Raw genomic sequence first — 18,497 nt, 5'->3', positions numbered from 1 at the left:
CCCCTCCCCCGCCTCCCATTGGCCGAGCCCGTGACGCTCCGTCGCGTGGACGCCCCCCATTGGCTGCCTGGCGCTCTCCACTTCGGATTGACAGCTTGCAAGCCCCCCTGGCCCCGCCCCCTGGAGGCCTCCTCTTCTGTCTCGGAGGGAGAGGGAGTGACGTCACCAACTGCTTTCCCGCCCGGGAAGAAGAAGCCCCTCCCCCGCCTCCCATTGGCCAAGCCCGTGACGCTCCGTCGCGTGGACGCCCCCCATTGGCTGCCTTCTCTCCGGTTTTGATTGACGGGTTGCGAGGAGGGGCTGGAGGCCTGAAGCTTCTCGGGCAGGTGAAGCCCCGCCCACAAGCAGGCGGAGATCCTCCTCCTCCTCCATGTTGACGCCAGGCGGAAGTCCAGCGAGATGGGAGGACTCCGCTTCCTAGAGAGGCGGCGGCGGAGCATCAGGGCGGGGCGCTTTCCTCAGAGCTCACTTCCGGAGGAGGAGAGGGCGGGAAAGGGAAAGGGAAGGCCGGAATGGCGGCCGAAGGGAGAGGGAAGCAGGTAAGGGACTGTGGGAGTGGCACCCCCGGCGCAGGCGAAAAGGGTCCCTCCCTCCCTCCTTCTCTAAGGGTGTTTCGGGCTCCGGCTCCCAGCATTCCTCACGGTCCCAGGCCTTTTCGGCTGACGCGGCTGAGGGGGGAAAGGGAGAGGCCTGAGAGAGGCAGGCTGTGAGGAAGGCCGGGAATCGGAGTCCCAAACACCCGGAGGGAGGGAGGGAGGGAAAGCCAAAGTGTCTGTGCGAGAGAGAGAGAGAGAGGGTCCCCTGAGGCTGGGAGGAAGGGGGGGGGGGTTGGAGGGGGGCTTTGGAGGGGAGAGGGGGGTCCCAAAGGAGGCTTTTGTGGGGAGAGGTCTCCTCCAGGGAGGGAGAGGGAGGAGGGGCCTCACTGTAGGCCAAGGAGGGAAGGGAAGGAAAAGGAAGACCCCCCCCCCAAGGAAGGACAGAAGAGACCCCCCTCCCTCCCCCATGGCCACCCAGTCTTCCCCTGCAAGGCACCACCCAAGCCCTCCCCGCAGATGGCCATTCAGCCTCTTTCTTCAGTTAAAGAGTCCCCTGAGGCTGGGAGGAAGGAAGGGGGGGTTGGAGGGGAGAGGGGGGTCCCACAGGAGACTGTGGGGAGAGGTCTCCTGGGAGGGGGGCGAGGGAGGGAGGGCCTCACTTCAGGCCAAGGAAGAGAATGAAGGGAAAGGAAGAAGGGCTGCGAGCTCTCCCTCTTCCTTGGCCTGGAAACAGGACAAGGGCGGAAGAGACCCCCCCTCCCTCCCCCATGGCCACCCAGTCTTCCCCTCCAAAGCACCATCCAAGCCCTCCCCGCAGATGGCCATTCAGCCTCTGTCATCAGTTTTTTCAACACGGTTTTTATTATCATTAATTTTATTATTTATTTATTTAAAAGTTTTGTATCCCGGCCTTCTCACCTCTCTTGGGGAACTCAGACCGGTTTCCAACCATAATATCACATACAATCTATAAAACATCATAATACATATTACAGTAAAACATTAAAACAGTAAAACATTAAAACAGTTATTAATTACAATCAATAACTATCATGGTCAGTCGTCACACTAAAATCGTTGCTCATCATCCTCCATCATCACTTCTTAATACATTTTCATCACGTGACCTCCGTCCACACATTCTTCCATTCACTCCCGCATATCATGATATCAAATCCACATTTATCAAATCTCCATATTACATTTTTGTGACACACACACATATATATAGAATGCTAGAGTTGGAAGAGACCTGGTGGGCCATCCTCCAGTCCAACCCCCTTCTGTCAAGAAGCAGGAGAAGGGCATTCAAAGCACCCCCGACAGACGGCCATCCAGCCTCTGAGTCAAAGCCTCCAAAGAAGGAAGGAACCTCTACCACACTCCACAAGGGGCAGAAAGAGAGAAAGAGAGTGTGTTGAGGTGGAATCTCCTTCCTTTCCTGCAGTTTGAAGCCATGGCTCCATTGCATCTTAGTCTCCAGGGCAGCCGGAAGGAGACCTGCTCCTTCCTCCATGACTTCCCCGGTCTCACCTCTTGACATGTTGCCCCCATCCTGTCTCCTCTCAGCCTTCTCTTCTGCAGGCTGAACATGCCCAGCTCTTCAAGCCGCTCCTCACTGGGTTTGTTCTCCTGACCTTTGAGTGGCCCTTTTCCTCTGGACGCATTCTTCCATCTTCAAGTCAACCTCTCCCTTCAATTGCAGAGCCCAGATTTGGATGCAGGGTGACTCCAGGTCATATGGCCTGACCAGGGCTGCACAGAATAGAGAGGGAGCGTGACATCCGTGGACCGAAGCACTGCCAGCGTTGAGCATAAGTAGCCCGCAGACTTACTCTAGCCCTTGTAACTCTGTGTGTGATAAAGTAACTCATAAAAGAAAAACACACGAGTCTTCAGCTTTAAGTAGAAAAGAAATAAAGTTGTAAATCAACAGTGATAAATGCAAGAGACTCCACTTAGACAGAAAAAACGAAATGCAAAGATACACAATGGGGGATGATGAGGCCTGGCTCGAGAGCAGTACGTGTGAAAAAATATTGGAGTCCTTGTGGACAGCAAGTTAAGCACGAGCCAACAATGTGATGCAGCGGCAAAAAAAGCCAATAGGATTTTGGCCTGCATCAATAGGTTGTAAATAAGCAGTTGTCCTATTTAAATAAGCTTCAGCATAGGTACAAATTTAAGTAACTTCAATAGTGACACAAACAAAATATATATGGTTTACGACATAATTTCATAGGACATATCCATCAATGAACATATCAAACGTAAAGGCAGTTCACATTGTGTTTAGTCCACTTGAGAATATGTCCATAATGTTACAACAAAAGTTCACGTTGTAGTCCACAAACTTGAAAGTATCAAAACTGGAAACAGTTCGTGTTGCTTTCAGCCAACTCGAGAGTCCACATCAAGGTTCCTCGGGCGCTTTGTGTCCTTGTTTCAAGAACCAAATTCTCTTCTTTCATTAAATCAATGGTAATAGTACTTCTGTGGTTTTTACTAAATTTAGAAGGGACAAAACAATAGATATGCAAAGTGGCACCCTGTTATATTTTGAAAATTCTTATATACACAAAAAAAAGGAATTTACTTACTGCAAAGAAACTTCAATATAATGTAGCCTGTTTCTGTTTTCAATCGCGAGCAATAAGATACAAGAGGTTACTCCCTTTTAAGGATATCAGTTTGTTACCGGTGATTACAGAAAGCAAGTGAGCTCTAATTTGTCATTTCACCCTTGTTGCTGTACTGTTTGTAGTTTAGAGATCCAAAATGCTTCTCTCTGAAGTAAAGTGCTATTTTGATCTCCATGAGGCTTTGTGATTATTCTTTCTAAAGCACAGAATTTAAAACTAGTATATGAATGAGATTTTTCTATGAAGTGTGAGTAGAGAGTAGAGTCTGAAGCTTTGTTTTTGATACGAGAGCGATGTTCAAGAATTCTAGTTTTTAAGCCACTGCTTGTTTTACCAACATAAAGTAGTCCACAGGGACTTCCCTGGATCGGAACACTAACTTGTTTAACTTGTTGTCCATGAGGACTCCAAGATCTTTTTTACACGTACTGCTCTCAAACCAGGCATTGTTCCCCATTCATTTGATTTTTTCTGCCAAAGTGGAGTATCTTGCATTTGTCCTCATTGAACTTCGTTTTGTTACTTTTGGCCAATCATCTCTCTAATCTGTCAAGATCATTTTGAATCCTGCTCCTGTCTTCTGGAGTCTTGGCTATTTCTCCCAATTTGGTGCCATCTGTAAACTTGATGATCATGCCTTCTAACCCTTCACCTAAGTCAGGGGTTCTCAAACCTTTTGAACAGAGGGCCAGGTCACAGTCCTTCAAAATGTTGGAGGGCCAGATTATATTAATTTTTAAAAAAACCCATCGCAGTTTGGTTTTAGACCTGGCTATGGTACTGAGACGGCTTTGGTCGCCTTGGTGGATGACCACGGAAGAGAGCTTGACAGGGGGAATGTGTCCCTGTTGGTTCTTCTGGACATCTCAGCGGCTTTCGATTCCATCGACCATGGTATCCTTCTGGGGTGGCTCTCCGGAATGGGTCTTGGGTGCATTGCTCTGCAGTGGCTCCGCTCCTTCCCGGAGGGCCACTCCCAGTTGGTGAAGCTGGGGAATACCTGCTCAGATCGTGGCCTTTGACCTGTGGGGTCCCGCAAGGTTCCATTCTATCCCCCATGCTTTTTAATATCTACATGAACCACTGGGTGAGGTTATCCGGAGGTTTGGAGTTGGGCGCCATCTGTACGCAGATGACACCCAACTCTACTACTCATTTCCACCGTATTCCAAGGAAGCCTCCCAGACCTTGAACCAGTGTCTGACGGCTGTGATGGACTGGATGAGGACTAATAGGTTGAAGCTTAATCCAGATAAGGCAGAGGTCCTCCTGGTCAGTCGCGGGGCTGACCGGGGTATTGGGTGGCAACCTGTGCTTGACAAGGTTACACTCCCCCTGAAGGTGCAGGTACGTAGCTTGGGGGTTCTCCTGCACTCAACGCTGTCGCTTGATGCTCAGGTGTCAGCAGAGGCCAGGAGGGCCTTTGCACAACTCAAATTTGTGCGCCAGCTGCTACCATAGGCACACAAGGCCAAGAGTACCAGGAAGGCTGCGATGGCAGAAAGGGGGTTGGTGTCAGGAGCCAAAGATAGCGTCAAGAAAAGTGCCACGTTTCTCTGCCTCTCGATCATGGATCTTATAGTCTCAATCTGATGCCGAGATGCACATGCATACACATGATATCAAAACCTTCCTTCCTGTTTTTCTCCTCAGAGCTTGTCACCTCTGCTCCAATGCCTCTCTCTTTCTGCTCACAAACACCCTCTTGTTTTCCCTTTTGTTCTGTCAACAATCCCTTGTGTTCTCTTTGTTCCAAAGCAAAGCATAACTATTCTTTCTGCGCAATTCTGAAAGCCATTTCTTCCCATTCTGCTCACGTCTTCTTCCCACTCCCATCTTTTCAGGTGAACTTGATCTCTTTCCACCTTTCACCCAGATGTCTTTTCCCGGCACTCCACAACCACTGTCTATCTACATTCCTTCACTCCTTTCTGCTCCTCTTCGCTCCCTCCTCCCTTTTCTCTTTACATTCCTCAGTAACCCATTCTAATTTGTGAAACTCACTTTACACATTTTTGGCCCCAACGCTTGACCTTTTGCTTCTTTCTTGACCAGGGAAATGAGGATTCTATGGAGCCGCCTCTTGGGTTGAGGAAGGAAACCAGGAATGTATGAAGAAATCATCTCAAGGTGAGGACGTTGCTGAATTTGTGACCTGTCTTACACGAAAAGAAAACAGGAAGAGTCAAGTTTCTGTGTTGCAATTAAACACCCATATCACTGTTAATATGAAGGAGAAAGCATCTCAATGCCTGGAGTGTGGAAAGAGTTTCAGTTGGAGGAATTCTTTTCAGCGACATGAAAGGACTCACATGGGAGAGAAACCCTATAAATGCCTGGAGTGTGGACAGAGCTTCTCTCGGAGGGGACATCTACATAAACATCAAAGGATTCACACTGGGGAGAAACCATTTAAATGCCTGGAGTGTGGACAGAGCTTCACTCAGAAGGGAAATCTACATTCACATCAAAGAATTCACACTGGACAGAAACCCTATAAATGTCTTGAATGTGGACAGAGCTTCACTCAGAGTTCAGGTCTACGATCACATCAAAAGATGCACACTGGGGTGAAATCCTATACATGCTTGGAGTGTGGGAAGAGTTTCACTCAGAAGGGACATCTACAAAGACATCAAAGAATTCACACTGGCGAGAAACCTTACAAATGCCTGGAGTGTGGAAAGAGGTTCACTTGTAGTTCAGACCTACGTTCCCATCAAAGGATTCACACTGGAGAGAAACCCTATAAATGTCTGGAGTGTGGACAGAGTTTCACTGAGAGTGGAAGTCTACGTAAACATCAAAGGACTCACACCGGGGAGAAGCCCTTTAACTGCTTGGAGTGTGGGAAGAGCTTTGCCCGCAGTGAAAACCTACATTCACATCAAAGAACTCACACTGGGGAGAAACCTTATAAATGCTTAGAGTGTGGATGGAGCTTCACTGAGGTTGGAAGTCTACGTAAACATCAAAGGATTCACACTGGAGAGAAACCCTATAAGTGCCTAGAATGTGGACAGAGCTACACTCACAGTGGAAGTCTACGTTCACATCAAAGGGCTCACACTGGGGAGAAACCCTATACATGCCTGGAGTGTGGACAGATCTTCACTCACAGTAGAAATCTACGTTCACATCAAAGGACTCACACTGGGGAGAAACCCTATGAATGCATGGAGTGCGGAAAGAGCTTCACTGAGAGTGGACTTCTACATAGACATCAAAGGATTCACACTGGTGAGAAACCTTATAAATGTCTGGAGTGTGGACAGAGTTTCACTGAGAGTGGACATCTACATAGACATCAAAGGACTCACACTGGGGAGAAACCCTATAAATGTCTGGAGTGTGGACAGAGTTTCACTGAGAGTGGAAGTCTACATAGACATCAAAAGACTCATATTGGGGAGAAACCCTATACATGCCAGGAGTGTGGGAAGAGCTTTGCTCGCAATGAAAGCCTGCATTCACATCAAAGAACTCACACTGGGGAGAAACCTTATAAATGTCTGGAGTGTGGACGGATTTTCACTGAGGATGGAGACCTACGTAAACATCAAAGGATTCACACTGGGGAGAAACTCCATACATGCCTGGAGTGTGGACAGAGCTTCACTCAGAGTGGAAATCTACATTCCCATCAAAGGACTCACACTGGGGAGAAACCCTATAAATGCTTAGAATATGGACAGAGCTTCGCTCAGAGTGGAAATCTACATTCACATCAGAGGACACACAGTGGGAAGAAACCCTATAAATGCCTGGAGTGTGGACAGAGCTTTGCCCAGAAGGGAAATCTACATAGACATCAAAGAACTCACACTGGGGAGAAACCCTATAAATGCTTAGAGTGTGGACAGAGCTTCACTCAGAGTGGAAATCTACGTTCCCATCAGAGGACTCACACTGGGGAGAAGCCCCATGAAAGCATGGAGTGTTGAAAGAGCTTCTGTGAGAGTTCAGACCTACATATATATAGATTTTCACTGGAGACAATAGTGGCATTTGACCTAAATACCACTTTCCAAACTTTTCATTTTGGTTACACACTCTTTAGACGTGCATCCTTTTGTGACATGGTAGTTCAGTTTAAGAAACCAGAGATTAAACCAATCCCATATAAGATTGTCAATATGTATAATATAATAATATATAGAGATAGGTTTCATATACTCTTTATTGTATATACAATTCTTTTGTGGTTTCCTCTATAGCCGCTCCATGTGGTTTGCTCATCACAAGGGGTTTTATTTTCTTAATTAGAAACATATCAACTTTGTAGTAATTAATGTAACTCAATCAGCAAATTGTGCAGAAAGATTACAGCTGAACCTACACTTGAACTTGCCAGCACTTCACCTCTGTTGCGATTTAGCCTTTGTGGATATTTTTAAAGAGAGGCCGGGTGGCCTTCCGGGTTGGCAGAAGGGGGCTGGACTCAATGCCCTTTGGGGGTCTCTTCCAACCCCAGTGAAGTATAGACTGCCTTGGAGTGTTTTGAGCTGAGGTTGTATGGCTGTCTGTTGGGAGGGCTTTGACTGTGCCTTCCTGCCTGGCTAAAGGGAGTTGGAGTGGATGCCCTTTGAGGATCTCGTCCATTGGGGGGACAAATGTCAGTTGTGGGGTGTATGAATTAGAAGACTTGCCAAAACAGAAGTGTGGTTACATAGGATTATCTGAGGGGAACAGAGCCATTAGGGACACAACTCAGGGCCAGGTTCTTAGAATTAGACCCCGGTCTGTTTGCTCGTTTTCTGGTGGACTTTGTATATCTATATAGGAGTGTTTCCGTGGTGTGTGTTTTCTGATTTATTTTTGTAGTTGTGGCAGTCACTCCGTGAGCTGCCCAGTTTTACCGTGTACATATACATACACATACATACATTACTATGTTCCAGTTTTTAATAAAACGTGTGTTTGCTGAAAGTATCAGAGACCGGGAAGACAGGCAGAGTGAGGGTTTCATAGGAAACCTCTGGTCCTTTTGGATATGGTTTTCGGGTTTGGGTTCTCCCTCCGGCCTGGTTCAGCCCCCTCCCTCCATTCCTCCGTCCGTGTGTGTGGGCTTCCCCTCTCCCCCCCCCCCCTTTCTGGTGGCAGTGGTGGGATAATAAAATATAAGTCCCTCCTGCCCATGAATTCTTTACTGTGTTTCCTTGGATGCTGGTGGTTGTGTCTCAGTGGCCATGGTAGTCCATGCATTAGTCACATCTCGTTTAGACTACTGCAACACTCTCTATGTGGGGCTGCCTTTGAAGATAGTTTGGAAGCTGCAATTAGTGCAGGGATCGGCAGCCGGATTGCTAGCCGGAGCGCCATACCGTGAGAGGACAACTCCCATGCTGCGGCAGCTCCACTGGCTGCTGATCCGCTTCCAGGCTAAATACAAAGTGCTGGTCGTTACCTAGAAACCCTTAAATGGTCAAATGTATATTAACTCTTATAACCGTATAGGTTATTTACGTTTGTAGTGTTGCATGACTTGTTAATTACTAAGTTTTCGAGTTAGGCTGATTTTGTATTGTTTGTTCTGATGTTATCCTGTTTTGAATGTTTGTCATACAGGTTGGAAACCACGCTGGGTCCCTTTGGGGAGATAGGGCAGTTTACACATTTATTATTATTACTAGCTGTACCCTGCCACGCGTTGCTGTGGCCCATTGTAGAGAAATGGGGAAAAAAGAAAAGAGGGAGAGCTGGTTTCTAAGCTATCAATACACAACGGAAGTGGCAAACTGTCACCCTAATACAGGCCCATTTCAGTCTCCTCGAGGCCAAAGGGTTCTATGGATGTGTGGAAGGGCCCTGGGTCACCTGAGTCCACACTGCCATATAACCCAGTTCCAAGTTACTATATAGGTATTGTTGTCATTATAGACATATAGCTATTATTATAGGCATTTTGATATTATTATTATTATAGATACAAATATTATTATTAAAGCTATATAGGTATTAGTGTTATAGATGTTATTTATTTATGAATTTCATATCAAAAGCATTGCATAAATTACTATAAAACTGATTAAAAACAGAAGGAGCAGAGGGCTCAATATCTTTTGAGCAAAAATAGACAACAGATGTATGGATATTATTACAGACCTATAGATATTATTACTTACTTACTTACTTACTTACTTACTTAGTCGATCCCTCGCTTTCCGAGGATGATTGTGTTCCAATATTCTTGTGGGTCCGTATGTGGCTGTGGAGCCCTATTCTTGCTCTGCATCTTCTTCCGCAGTGAGGGCATTGGTTTTCAGGTGGAAGGCGGTCCCGGTTGGGGTTGGCTTGACGCGCCTTCCTCTTGGCACGCTTCTCCCTTTCGCCCTCCATTCGTGCCTCCTCAAATTCTGTAGCACTGCTGGTCACAGCTGACCTCCAGCTGGAGCGGTCAAGGGCCAGGGCTTCCCAGTTCTCAGTGTCTATGCCAGAGTTTTGAAGGTTGGCTTTGAGCCCGTCTTTCAATCTCTTTTCCTGTCCTCCAACATTCCGCTTTCGTTCTTGAGTTCAGAGTAGAGCAACTGCTTTGGGAGACGGTGGTCGGGCATCCGGACAACATGGCCGGTCCAGCGGAGTTGGTGGCGGAGGACCATCGCTTCGGATTTTCCGGAGGCAGCGCTGTTGGAATCGTTCCAGGAGCTGCATGTGACGTCTGTAGACAGTCCACGTCTCGCAGGCATAGAGCAGGGTTGGGAGGGGAATAGCTTTATAGACAAGCACCTTGGTCTCCCTACGGATTTCCCGGTCCTCAAACACTCTCTGCTTCAGTCGGAAAAATGCTGCGCTTGCAGAGCTCAGGCGGTGTTGTATTTCGGTGTCGATGTTGACTTTGGTGGAGAGGTGGCTGCCAAGGTAGCGGAAATGATCAACATTTTCTAATGTTACACCATTAAGCTGTATCTCTGGCATTGGAGAGGGGTTGGCTGGTGCCTTTTGCTGGAACAGCACCTTGGTTTTTCAATGTTCAATGACAAGCCGAGCTTCTCGTATACTTCTGCAAAGGTGTTTAGAGTGGCTTGTAGATCTTCTTCTGACTGCGCACAGACCACGTTGTCATCAGCATACTGGAGTTCTATAACAGATGTTGTTGTAACCTTGGTTTTGGCTTTCAGTCTGCTGAGGTTGAATAGCTTGCCATCTGTCCGATAGATTATTTCCACTCCGGTGGGAAGCTTCCCATCAACAAGGTGAAGTATCATAGCGATGAAGATGGAGAATAGAGTTGGGGCAATAACACATCCCTGTTTGACACCTGATTCCACCTTAAATGGGTCACTTTGGGAGCCACTGCTGTCCAAGACTGTTGCCTTCATGTCATCGAGGAGGAGCCGCAGGATGTTCACAAATTTGTTTTGGTACCCGATTTTGTGGAGGATGGTCCAGAGACCGCTGCAATTCACTGTGTCGAATGCCTTTGCAAGGTCGATGAATGCCATGTACAGAGGTTGGTTTTGTTCTCTGCATTTTTCTTGGAGCTGTCGTGCAGTGAAGATCATGTCCACGGTTCCTCTGGAGGGGCGGAAGCCATTCTGGGATTCTGGGAGGGTGTCTTCTGAGAGGGGTAGAAGGCGGTTTGCAAGGATTCTTGCGAGGATTTTCCCAGCGGAGGTTAGAAGGGAGATCCCTCGATAGTTTCCGCAGTCTGTTCTTTCCCCTTTTTTGAAGAGGGTGATGATGGTGGCGTCCTTGAAATCTGCTGGGATTTTCTCGGTCACCCACACTTTTTCTATGAGCTGGTGGAGTTGGTGTGTCAGCTCAGGTCCTCCCTCTTTAAAGATTTCAGCAGGGATCCCATCTGGTCCACTGGCTTTGTTATTCTTCTGTTGGCTGATGGCATTGCTGACTTCTTCCAAACTAGGCAGTGCTGCAAGCTCATCCCTGGTTTGTTGTTGCGGGATTTGTGAGAGGACCTCTTCGGCCACATTGGAGCTGCGCTTCAGGAGGCTTTGGTAGTGTTCTTTCCAACGTAGTGCAATTGAGTTTTGGTCCTTCAGGAGTTTGGTTCCATCTGATGAGCGTAGAGGCTGTATGCCATGGTTTCTTGGTCCGTAGATGACCTTTGTGGCTTTGAAAAATCCCTGAGCATCATGGGTATCTGCCAGGTGTTGGATTTCTTCAGCCTTCTTTGTCCACCAGATGTTCTTGAGTTCTCTTGTCCTTCTTTGGACTTCAGCTTTTGCCCATCCCCACTGGGACCCTCTTGACCCCCTTGCCAGAGTCTTTGCAGTTCGATCTTTAAATCTTCATGTCCTATCAGCTTTTCCAGTTGTTTCTCTTCAATCCTACTCTCACCTGGGATTGCAACATCGACAATCCATACTTGGTTTTTCCCCACGATTGTGATGTCAGGAGTGTTGTGCTCCAAAACTGTCTGTCTGTCTGTCTGAATCCGGGAGTCCCAGAGGAGTTTGGCATGTTCATTCTCTGTAACTCTTTCCGGCTTGTGGTCCCACCAGTTCTTTGTGGCAAGCGGATGGTGTTTGTGGCACAAGTCCCAATGGATCATCTGAGCGAGGGTGTTGTGCCTCTGCTTGTGGTCAGTCTGCGGGATCTTCTTGCAGCAGCTGAGGGTGGTGGGATCTAGTGTTTCGCCTGCTTCCTTGCAGAGTCTACACTTGGGATCTGTCGTTGACTTTTCAGTTCTAGCTTGGATGGCCTTGGTTCTAATTGCTTGTTTATTGCAGCTTCAAAGCCTGCCTGGGGGAATCCTTGGTTGGGAGGTGATTCGCTGGCAAGTATTTTTATGAATATTGTTGTTGATATCATTAGGAATATTTTTGTGAATAATTTTCTGCAAATACTCATATCCGGATATTTGGTCAATGCTTTTGGGAATATCTTTACAAATATTTTTATGGATATGTTTACAAATATGTTTCTGTGAACACAAATGCATATGTACATACATAAACATATGGAGGGTGTGAATGTATGGGATATATATGTGTGTGTGTGTGTGGTGCAGTGCTATGGAATCATGGGAGTTGTAATTTTACTTGGTCTTTAGCCTTCTCTGCCAAATAATCTTAGTGTTAGACACTTTTCTCCAAGATTGTTTTGCAGAGAAGGCTGAAGACCTAGTAAAACTACAATTCCCGCAATTCCATATGGGTATGTATGTGTACATGTTCCTATATATGCACAGTAACACCTCCATCTCTATGGGGTACTCATTCCTGGCTGAGCTGCAAGGCCCTGAGACCTCAGAAACCCCCAACTGCCCTGAAATGGCCCGGCTTCTGGTCCCAGGAGCCATAGAGTTCCTCTGGAAGACCTGGCTGATCCCTAGAGAGGCCGCCATGGGGTCCCACCTTGAGGGGGCTGCTCCTTTGTGCCCACATCTCTCTCTGGCCAGTCCCAGCAGGAGTCAGCCCTTCGCATCCATTGGGACGGAGACGGGCACTAACTCCCCTCTTCGCATGAAGAAGGGGGTTCTCTGGGGCTTCAGGGCATAGTGTTTGGTAACGTAAATGCATTTTTAGAAGACGGAATCTGGGTTCACAGACACAATGACCGTAATAGTGACAGGACCTCAAAATGGAATGGCAAAGGCTCTGGCATCAACCAGTCCAGGCAGTCCCAGTGGGGATGGGCACACTGGGCGCTGTGCCAAAAGATCTCAGCCGGCATTTGAGAACGATAAACATTGACAAAATCACGATCCGTCAACTGCAAAAGGCCTCCTGACTTGGATCTGTGCGCATAATTCGAAAATACATCCCAAAGTCCTTGATGCTTGGGAATTGTTCGATTTGTGATTTTGTGATACGAAATCCAGCATAGAGATCTCGTTTGCTGTGTGTTTGTGTCAGAATAATAATAATAATAAGAAGAAGAATAGAATGAATAGCAAAGAGGAGTATTCTGTCTGAAAGTATTTGCTTGAGGGTTTCCATTTTTAAGAGGGTTTCAAAGGTTTACAAGTTGATGGGGGAACATCCAAGGGATTCCTGACTTGACACGAAGGAAGGAAGGAAGGAAGGAAGGAAGGAAGGAAGGAAGGAAGGAAGGAAGGAAGGAAGGAAGGAAGGAGGAGGAAACACTGAGTGTGGCTGAGGTTGGAGAGTTCTTCTGATCTATAATAATAAATATAACAGCTCACCAAAGTTATTATGGTATTATAATAATACTAATATTAGAATTAGTATTCAGTGCGACCTTCTGGGGAGGCCCTGCTCTCGGTCCCGGCTGGCCTGCTTCACGGGCCTTGGAGCCCAGGGCGGAGAACCAGAGAAGACCAGGCGCAGCTGCAGATATTTATGGAAAAGGTTTCAGGTTGGTTTGTTTTTGTTTGTTTGTTTGGTTTTTTTATTATTTATTTTTGTTGTGTCAGGAGCGACTTGAGAAACTGCAAGTCACTTCTGGTGTGAGAGAATTGGCCGTCTGCAAGGACGTTGCCCAGGGGACATTGCCCGGATGATTTCAATATTTTTATCATCCTTGTGGGAGGCTTCTCTCATGTCCCCGCATGAGGAGCTGGAGTTGATAGAGGGAGCTCATCCGCCTCTCCCCGGATTCGAACGTATGACCTGTCGGTCTTCAGTCCTGCTAGCAGAAGGCTTTAACCCACTGCGCCACCGGGGGCTCCATGTTGGGGTGAGAAGCCCCAGCAGATCAGGCCACCTGAGGGAGGGAGGAAGGTCCGTTCCTCCCTATTTCTTGCCTCAATAAATACATTGGAGGGGGAGGGAGGCCTTGGTGAGGGGGGGGACCCCAAAGGAGGGAACCCCAAAGGAGGTGGCTGTTGTTGTTAGGGCTCACGGTTGGGTGTGCCATGGAGACACCCCTGGGTGTCCGTCCACCGGGAGACAGAGCCCCAGGCCGCAGGGCAGGCAGGAAGTGCTCGCCCTGGTTGCCGTAGTAGCAGGCGAGGGGCATCTGGTGGGAGGCCGTGGTCCAGATCTGGTCGAAGGGCCGGAGGAAGCCGTCCATCTCCACGTGAAGAAACACCAATGCTGCTGCTGCAGAAAGCAAGGCCGAGCAGAAGGGGTGGATGCTCCTGGTCTCCGCCCTCTTTCATTGGAGGCAGGATGGCCCTTTGCCAAGAGGGCTTGGGGGGTGCCTTCCTTCTTTCCTTGGACCGGGGGGGCCTGGGTGGGTCCTTCCGAACTCTGTGAGGAAATCAGATCTGCTCCCCCCCCCCCCCCCCTCGTGACAGGGTGGAAAGGCGGGAAGACTTCCCTCTTTGCAGCAGCTTGGAACTGAAGCCAGGCACTTGCGGATACAACCCAGTGGGAAGTTTACACCGACTTGAACTTTCAGTGTTTGATAATATGGGAAGTTTTTAAGGATTGTTGAACCTCTCTAATATGTGTTTATTTACGGTTTCTATTTATTGGTTTGTATATTTGAATTGCGATGTGAGCCGCCTTGGGCCCGTCCTGGAGAAAGGCGTCGTCGTAACCTCCTTCGTGATACATAAGCAATACATAAAATCCTCTGCCTGTCAGTCCATAGGGCCGCCTCCCGACAGATGGCCATATGGACAGAAAGGCAAATCATCATGCCTATGGAGCTGGGTGGCCATCTGCCAGGAAGGCTTGGATGGTGCTTTCCCTGCGATGGCAGAAAGGGGGAGGAGCCAAAGATAGCGTCAAGAAAAGTGCCACGTTTCTCTGTCTCCCGGTCATGGATCTTATAGTCTCAATCTGATGCCGAGATGCACACGCATACACATGATATCGAAACCTTCCTTCCCGTTTTTCTCCTCAGAGCTTGTCACCTCTGCTCCAATGCCTCTCTCTTTCTGCTCACAAACACCCTCTTGTTTTCCCTTTTGTTCTATCAACAATCCCTTGTGTTCTCTTTGTTCCAAAGCAAAGCATAACTATTCTTTCTGCACAATTCTGAAAACCACTTCTTCCCATTCTGCTCACGTCTCCTTCCCACTCCCATCTTTTCAGGTCAACTTGATCTCTTTCCACCTTTCACCCAGATGTCTTTTCCCGGCACTCCACAACTACTGCCTATCTACATTCCTTCACTCCTTTCTGCTCCTCTTTGCTCCCTCCTCCCTTTTCTCTTTACATTCCTCAGTAACCCATTCTAATTTGTGAAATTCACCTTACACATTTTTGGCCCAACACTTGACCTTCTGCTTCTTTCTTGACCAGGGAAATGAGGATTCTATGGAGCCACCTCTTGGGTTGAGGAAGGAAACCAAGAATGTATGAAGAAATCATCTCAAGGTGAAGATGTTGCTGAATTTGTGACCTGTCTTACGGACACGAAAAGAAAACTGGAAGAGACAAGTTTCTGTGTTGCAGTTAAACACCCATATCACTGTTAATATGAAGGAGAAAGCATATCAATGCCTGGAGTGTGGAAAGAGTTTCAGTCGGAGGGATTCTCTTCAGCTACATGAAAGGACTCACACTGGAGAGAAACCCTATAAATGTCTGGAGTGTGGAAAGAGCTTCACTCGGAAAGCACATCTACGTTCACATCAAAGGACTCACACTGGGGAGAAACCCTATAAATGCCTGGAGTGTGGAAAGACCTTCACTCAGAGGGGACATCTACATTCACATCAAAGAACCCACACTGGAGGGAAACCCTATAAATGCCTCGAGTGTGGAAAGAGCTTCTCTCATAGTTCATCTCTACGTTCCCATCAAAGGATTCACACTGAGGAGAAACCCTATACATGCCTGGAGTGTGGAAAGAGCTTCTCTCATAGTTCATCTCTATGTTCCCATAAAAGGATTCACACTGGGGAGAAACCCTATACATGCCTGGAGTGTGGACAGAGCTTCATTCAGAGGGGACATCTACATTCACATCAAAGAACTCACACTGGAGGGAAACCCTATACATGCATGGAGTGTGGACAGAGCTTCACTCAGAGTGGAGACCTACCTTCCCATCAAAGGACTCATACTGGGGAGAAACCCTATAAATGTGTTGAGTGTGGACAGAGCTTCACTCAGAGTTCACATCTACATAGTCATCAGAGGACTCACACTGGGGTTAAACCTTATAAATGCCTCGAGTGTGGAAAGAGCTTCACTCAGAGTTCACATCTACGTACACATCAAATGACTCATACTGGGGAGAAACCCTTTAAATGCCTGGAGTGTGGAAAGAATTTCAGTCGGAGGGATTCTCTTCACCAACATGAAAGGACTCACATGGGAGAGAAACCCTATAAATGCCTCGAGTGTGGACAGAGCTTCATTCAAAGTTCAACTCTACATAGACATCAAAGGACTCACACTGGGGAGAAACCCTATATATGCCCGGAGTGTGGAAAGAGCTTCTCTCATAGTTCAACGCTACGTTCACATCAAAGGACACACAGTGGGGAGAAACCCTATAATTGTCTGGAGTGTGAACAGAGCTTCACTGAGGGAGGACATCTACGTAAACATCAAAGAACTCACACTGGGGAGAAACCCTTTAAATGCCTGGAGTGTAGAAAGAGTTTCAGTCGGAGGGATTCTCTTCAGCTACATGAAAGGATTCACATGGGAGATAAACCCTATAAATGCCTGGAATGTGGGCAGAGCTTCATTCAAAGTTCATCTCTACGTTCACATCAAAGGACTCACACTGGGGAGAAACCCTATACATGCCTCGAGTGTGGAAAGAGCTTCGCTCATAGTTCAACTCTACGTTCACATCAAAGGACACACAGTGGGGAGAAACCCTATAATTGCCTGGAGTGTGGACAGAGCTTCACTCTGAGAGGAAATCTACATAGACATCAAAGAACACACACTGGGGAGAAACCCTATAAATGTGTTGAGTGTGGTCAGAGCTTCACTCACAGTGGAAATCTACGTTCACACCAGCGGGTTCACTCTGGGGAGAAACCCCATGAAAGCATGGAGTGTTGAAAGAGCTTCTGTGAGAGTTCAGACCTTCATATACATAGATTTTCACTGGAGACAACAGTGGCATTTGACCTAAATACCACTCTCCAAGCTTTTCATTTTGATTACACACTCTTTAGACATGCATCCTTTCGTGACATGGTACTTCAATTTAAGAAACCAGAGGTTTAACCAATCCCATGTAAGATTTTCCATGTATATGTAATATAATAATGTATAGAGATAGGTTTCATATACTCCTTTGGATATACATTTCTTTTGTAGTTTCCTCTATAGCTGCTCCATGTGGTTTGCTCATCACAAAGGGGTTTTATTTTCTTAATTAGAAACATATCAATTTTAGTGGTAATTAATGTAATTCAATCAATAAATTATGCATGAAAGATTATAGCTCAACCTACACTTGAACTTACCAGCACTTCACCTGTGGACTACAGCAGACACGCGTGTGTCATGGCACACAGTTTGGAAGGCTCTGATCGAAGACAAGACAATGGCAGTGCTCATTAATGCTGACAAATGAGAGCACACTCTTGGGGTCCTCTTATCATATTGGGGTGCCTTTGCAGAAAGGCCCGGAAATATTGGACTCAGAAGCATATGATGCTGGACACAAATGGTTAAGGTTTCGTTTTCAATGAGAGCAGAGTTTTGTTTCGTAGGAATGGCGGAGAGCCACCTAGAAACAGAATTGGGAAGATGCCTCAAAGAGAGGATCACTGCAGCAAGCGGCGTTTCGCCTCAGAGATGGAAGACGTCATGATCCCACTGGAAGAAATGTCAGGGCCGCCTTATCACTACTTCACAACAACAACAACAAGAGGGGCAAATGTCAGTTGTGGGGAGTATGAATTAGAAGACTTGCCAAAGAAGAAGTGTGGTTGCGTAGGATTATCTGAGGGGAACAGAGCAATTGGGGACACAACTCAGGGCCAGGTTCTTAGAATTAGACCCCGGTCTGTGTGCTCGTTTTCTGGTGTACTTTGTAGATCTATGTACTGTGAAGAAACTACTGTGTAACCAATAAGCTTTACGTGCCTGAGAATAAAATTTCTTATAACAATGACTTGTGTCAAGTTAATGAAGTGAAGATTTACATCAAAGGAGATGGCCAAATATAAAAGCTGTAAATAAATAAATAATAAATTTTGGAACACAAATCAGTTTATGTTATTGGGATACATATTTTGGGGTGTCACAACACGGTGTTTTGAAAATTAAGGACTATGCATTTGTGGATTTTGCTGTGGGATTAAGAATCAACTCTGTTCTTTTTTATGGATTATATTTGCCTGCCTACCGGTTTGGATTGTTTTTAGATTTTCTTGCATAATCCTCTACTTGCCCTTTTCACCCTTTTTAATACTGCTTGTGATTATTCAGTAAACTGTGTCAAGACCCAGAAGCCTTAAGTAGAGCCGAACACAAGGTAAAAGGTTCAAACACAGCTTTATTACACAAAAAGAGTATTTTACAGC

General features: G+C 46.8%; 2 protein-coding genes across 3 annotated transcripts; both read left to right on the top strand.

Moving 5' to 3' along the window:
• Nucleotides 1-494: 494 nt before the first annotated feature.
• On the top strand, nucleotides 495-18,082 carry LOC137097411 (zinc finger protein 420-like). 2 transcript variants are annotated; one of them, XM_067470485.1, is made up of 2 exons: nucleotides 495-539; nucleotides 15,298-18,082. In XM_067470485.1, the coding sequence occupies exon 2, from the start codon at nucleotides 15,475-15,477 to the stop codon at nucleotides 17,020-17,022; it is 1,548 nt and encodes a 515-aa protein (XP_067326586.1). In that variant the 5' UTR covers nucleotides 495-539; nucleotides 15,298-15,474; the 3' UTR covers nucleotides 17,023-18,082. The 2 variants fall into 2 exon arrangements, with proteins under 2 accessions (XP_067326586.1, XP_067326585.1); XM_067470484.1 differs by lacking the exon at nucleotides 495-539 and adding an exon at nucleotides 5,259-5,308.
• Nucleotides 5,275-8,598, top strand: LOC137097409 (zinc finger protein 420-like). The gene has a single exon (XM_067470472.1). The coding sequence runs from the start codon at nucleotides 5,290-5,292 to the stop codon at nucleotides 7,120-7,122; it is 1,833 nt and encodes a 610-aa protein (XP_067326573.1). The 5' UTR covers nucleotides 5,275-5,289; the 3' UTR covers nucleotides 7,123-8,598.
• Nucleotides 18,083-18,497: the final 415 nt, after the last annotated feature.

Source organism: Anolis sagrei, chromosome 6, assembly GCF_037176765.1.
Source record: "Anolis sagrei isolate rAnoSag1 chromosome 6, rAnoSag1.mat, whole genome shotgun sequence".
Taxonomy (NCBI): domain Eukaryota; kingdom Metazoa; phylum Chordata; class Lepidosauria; order Squamata; family Dactyloidae; genus Anolis; species Anolis sagrei.
This window is presented reverse-complemented; position numbering and strand designations above follow the sequence as displayed.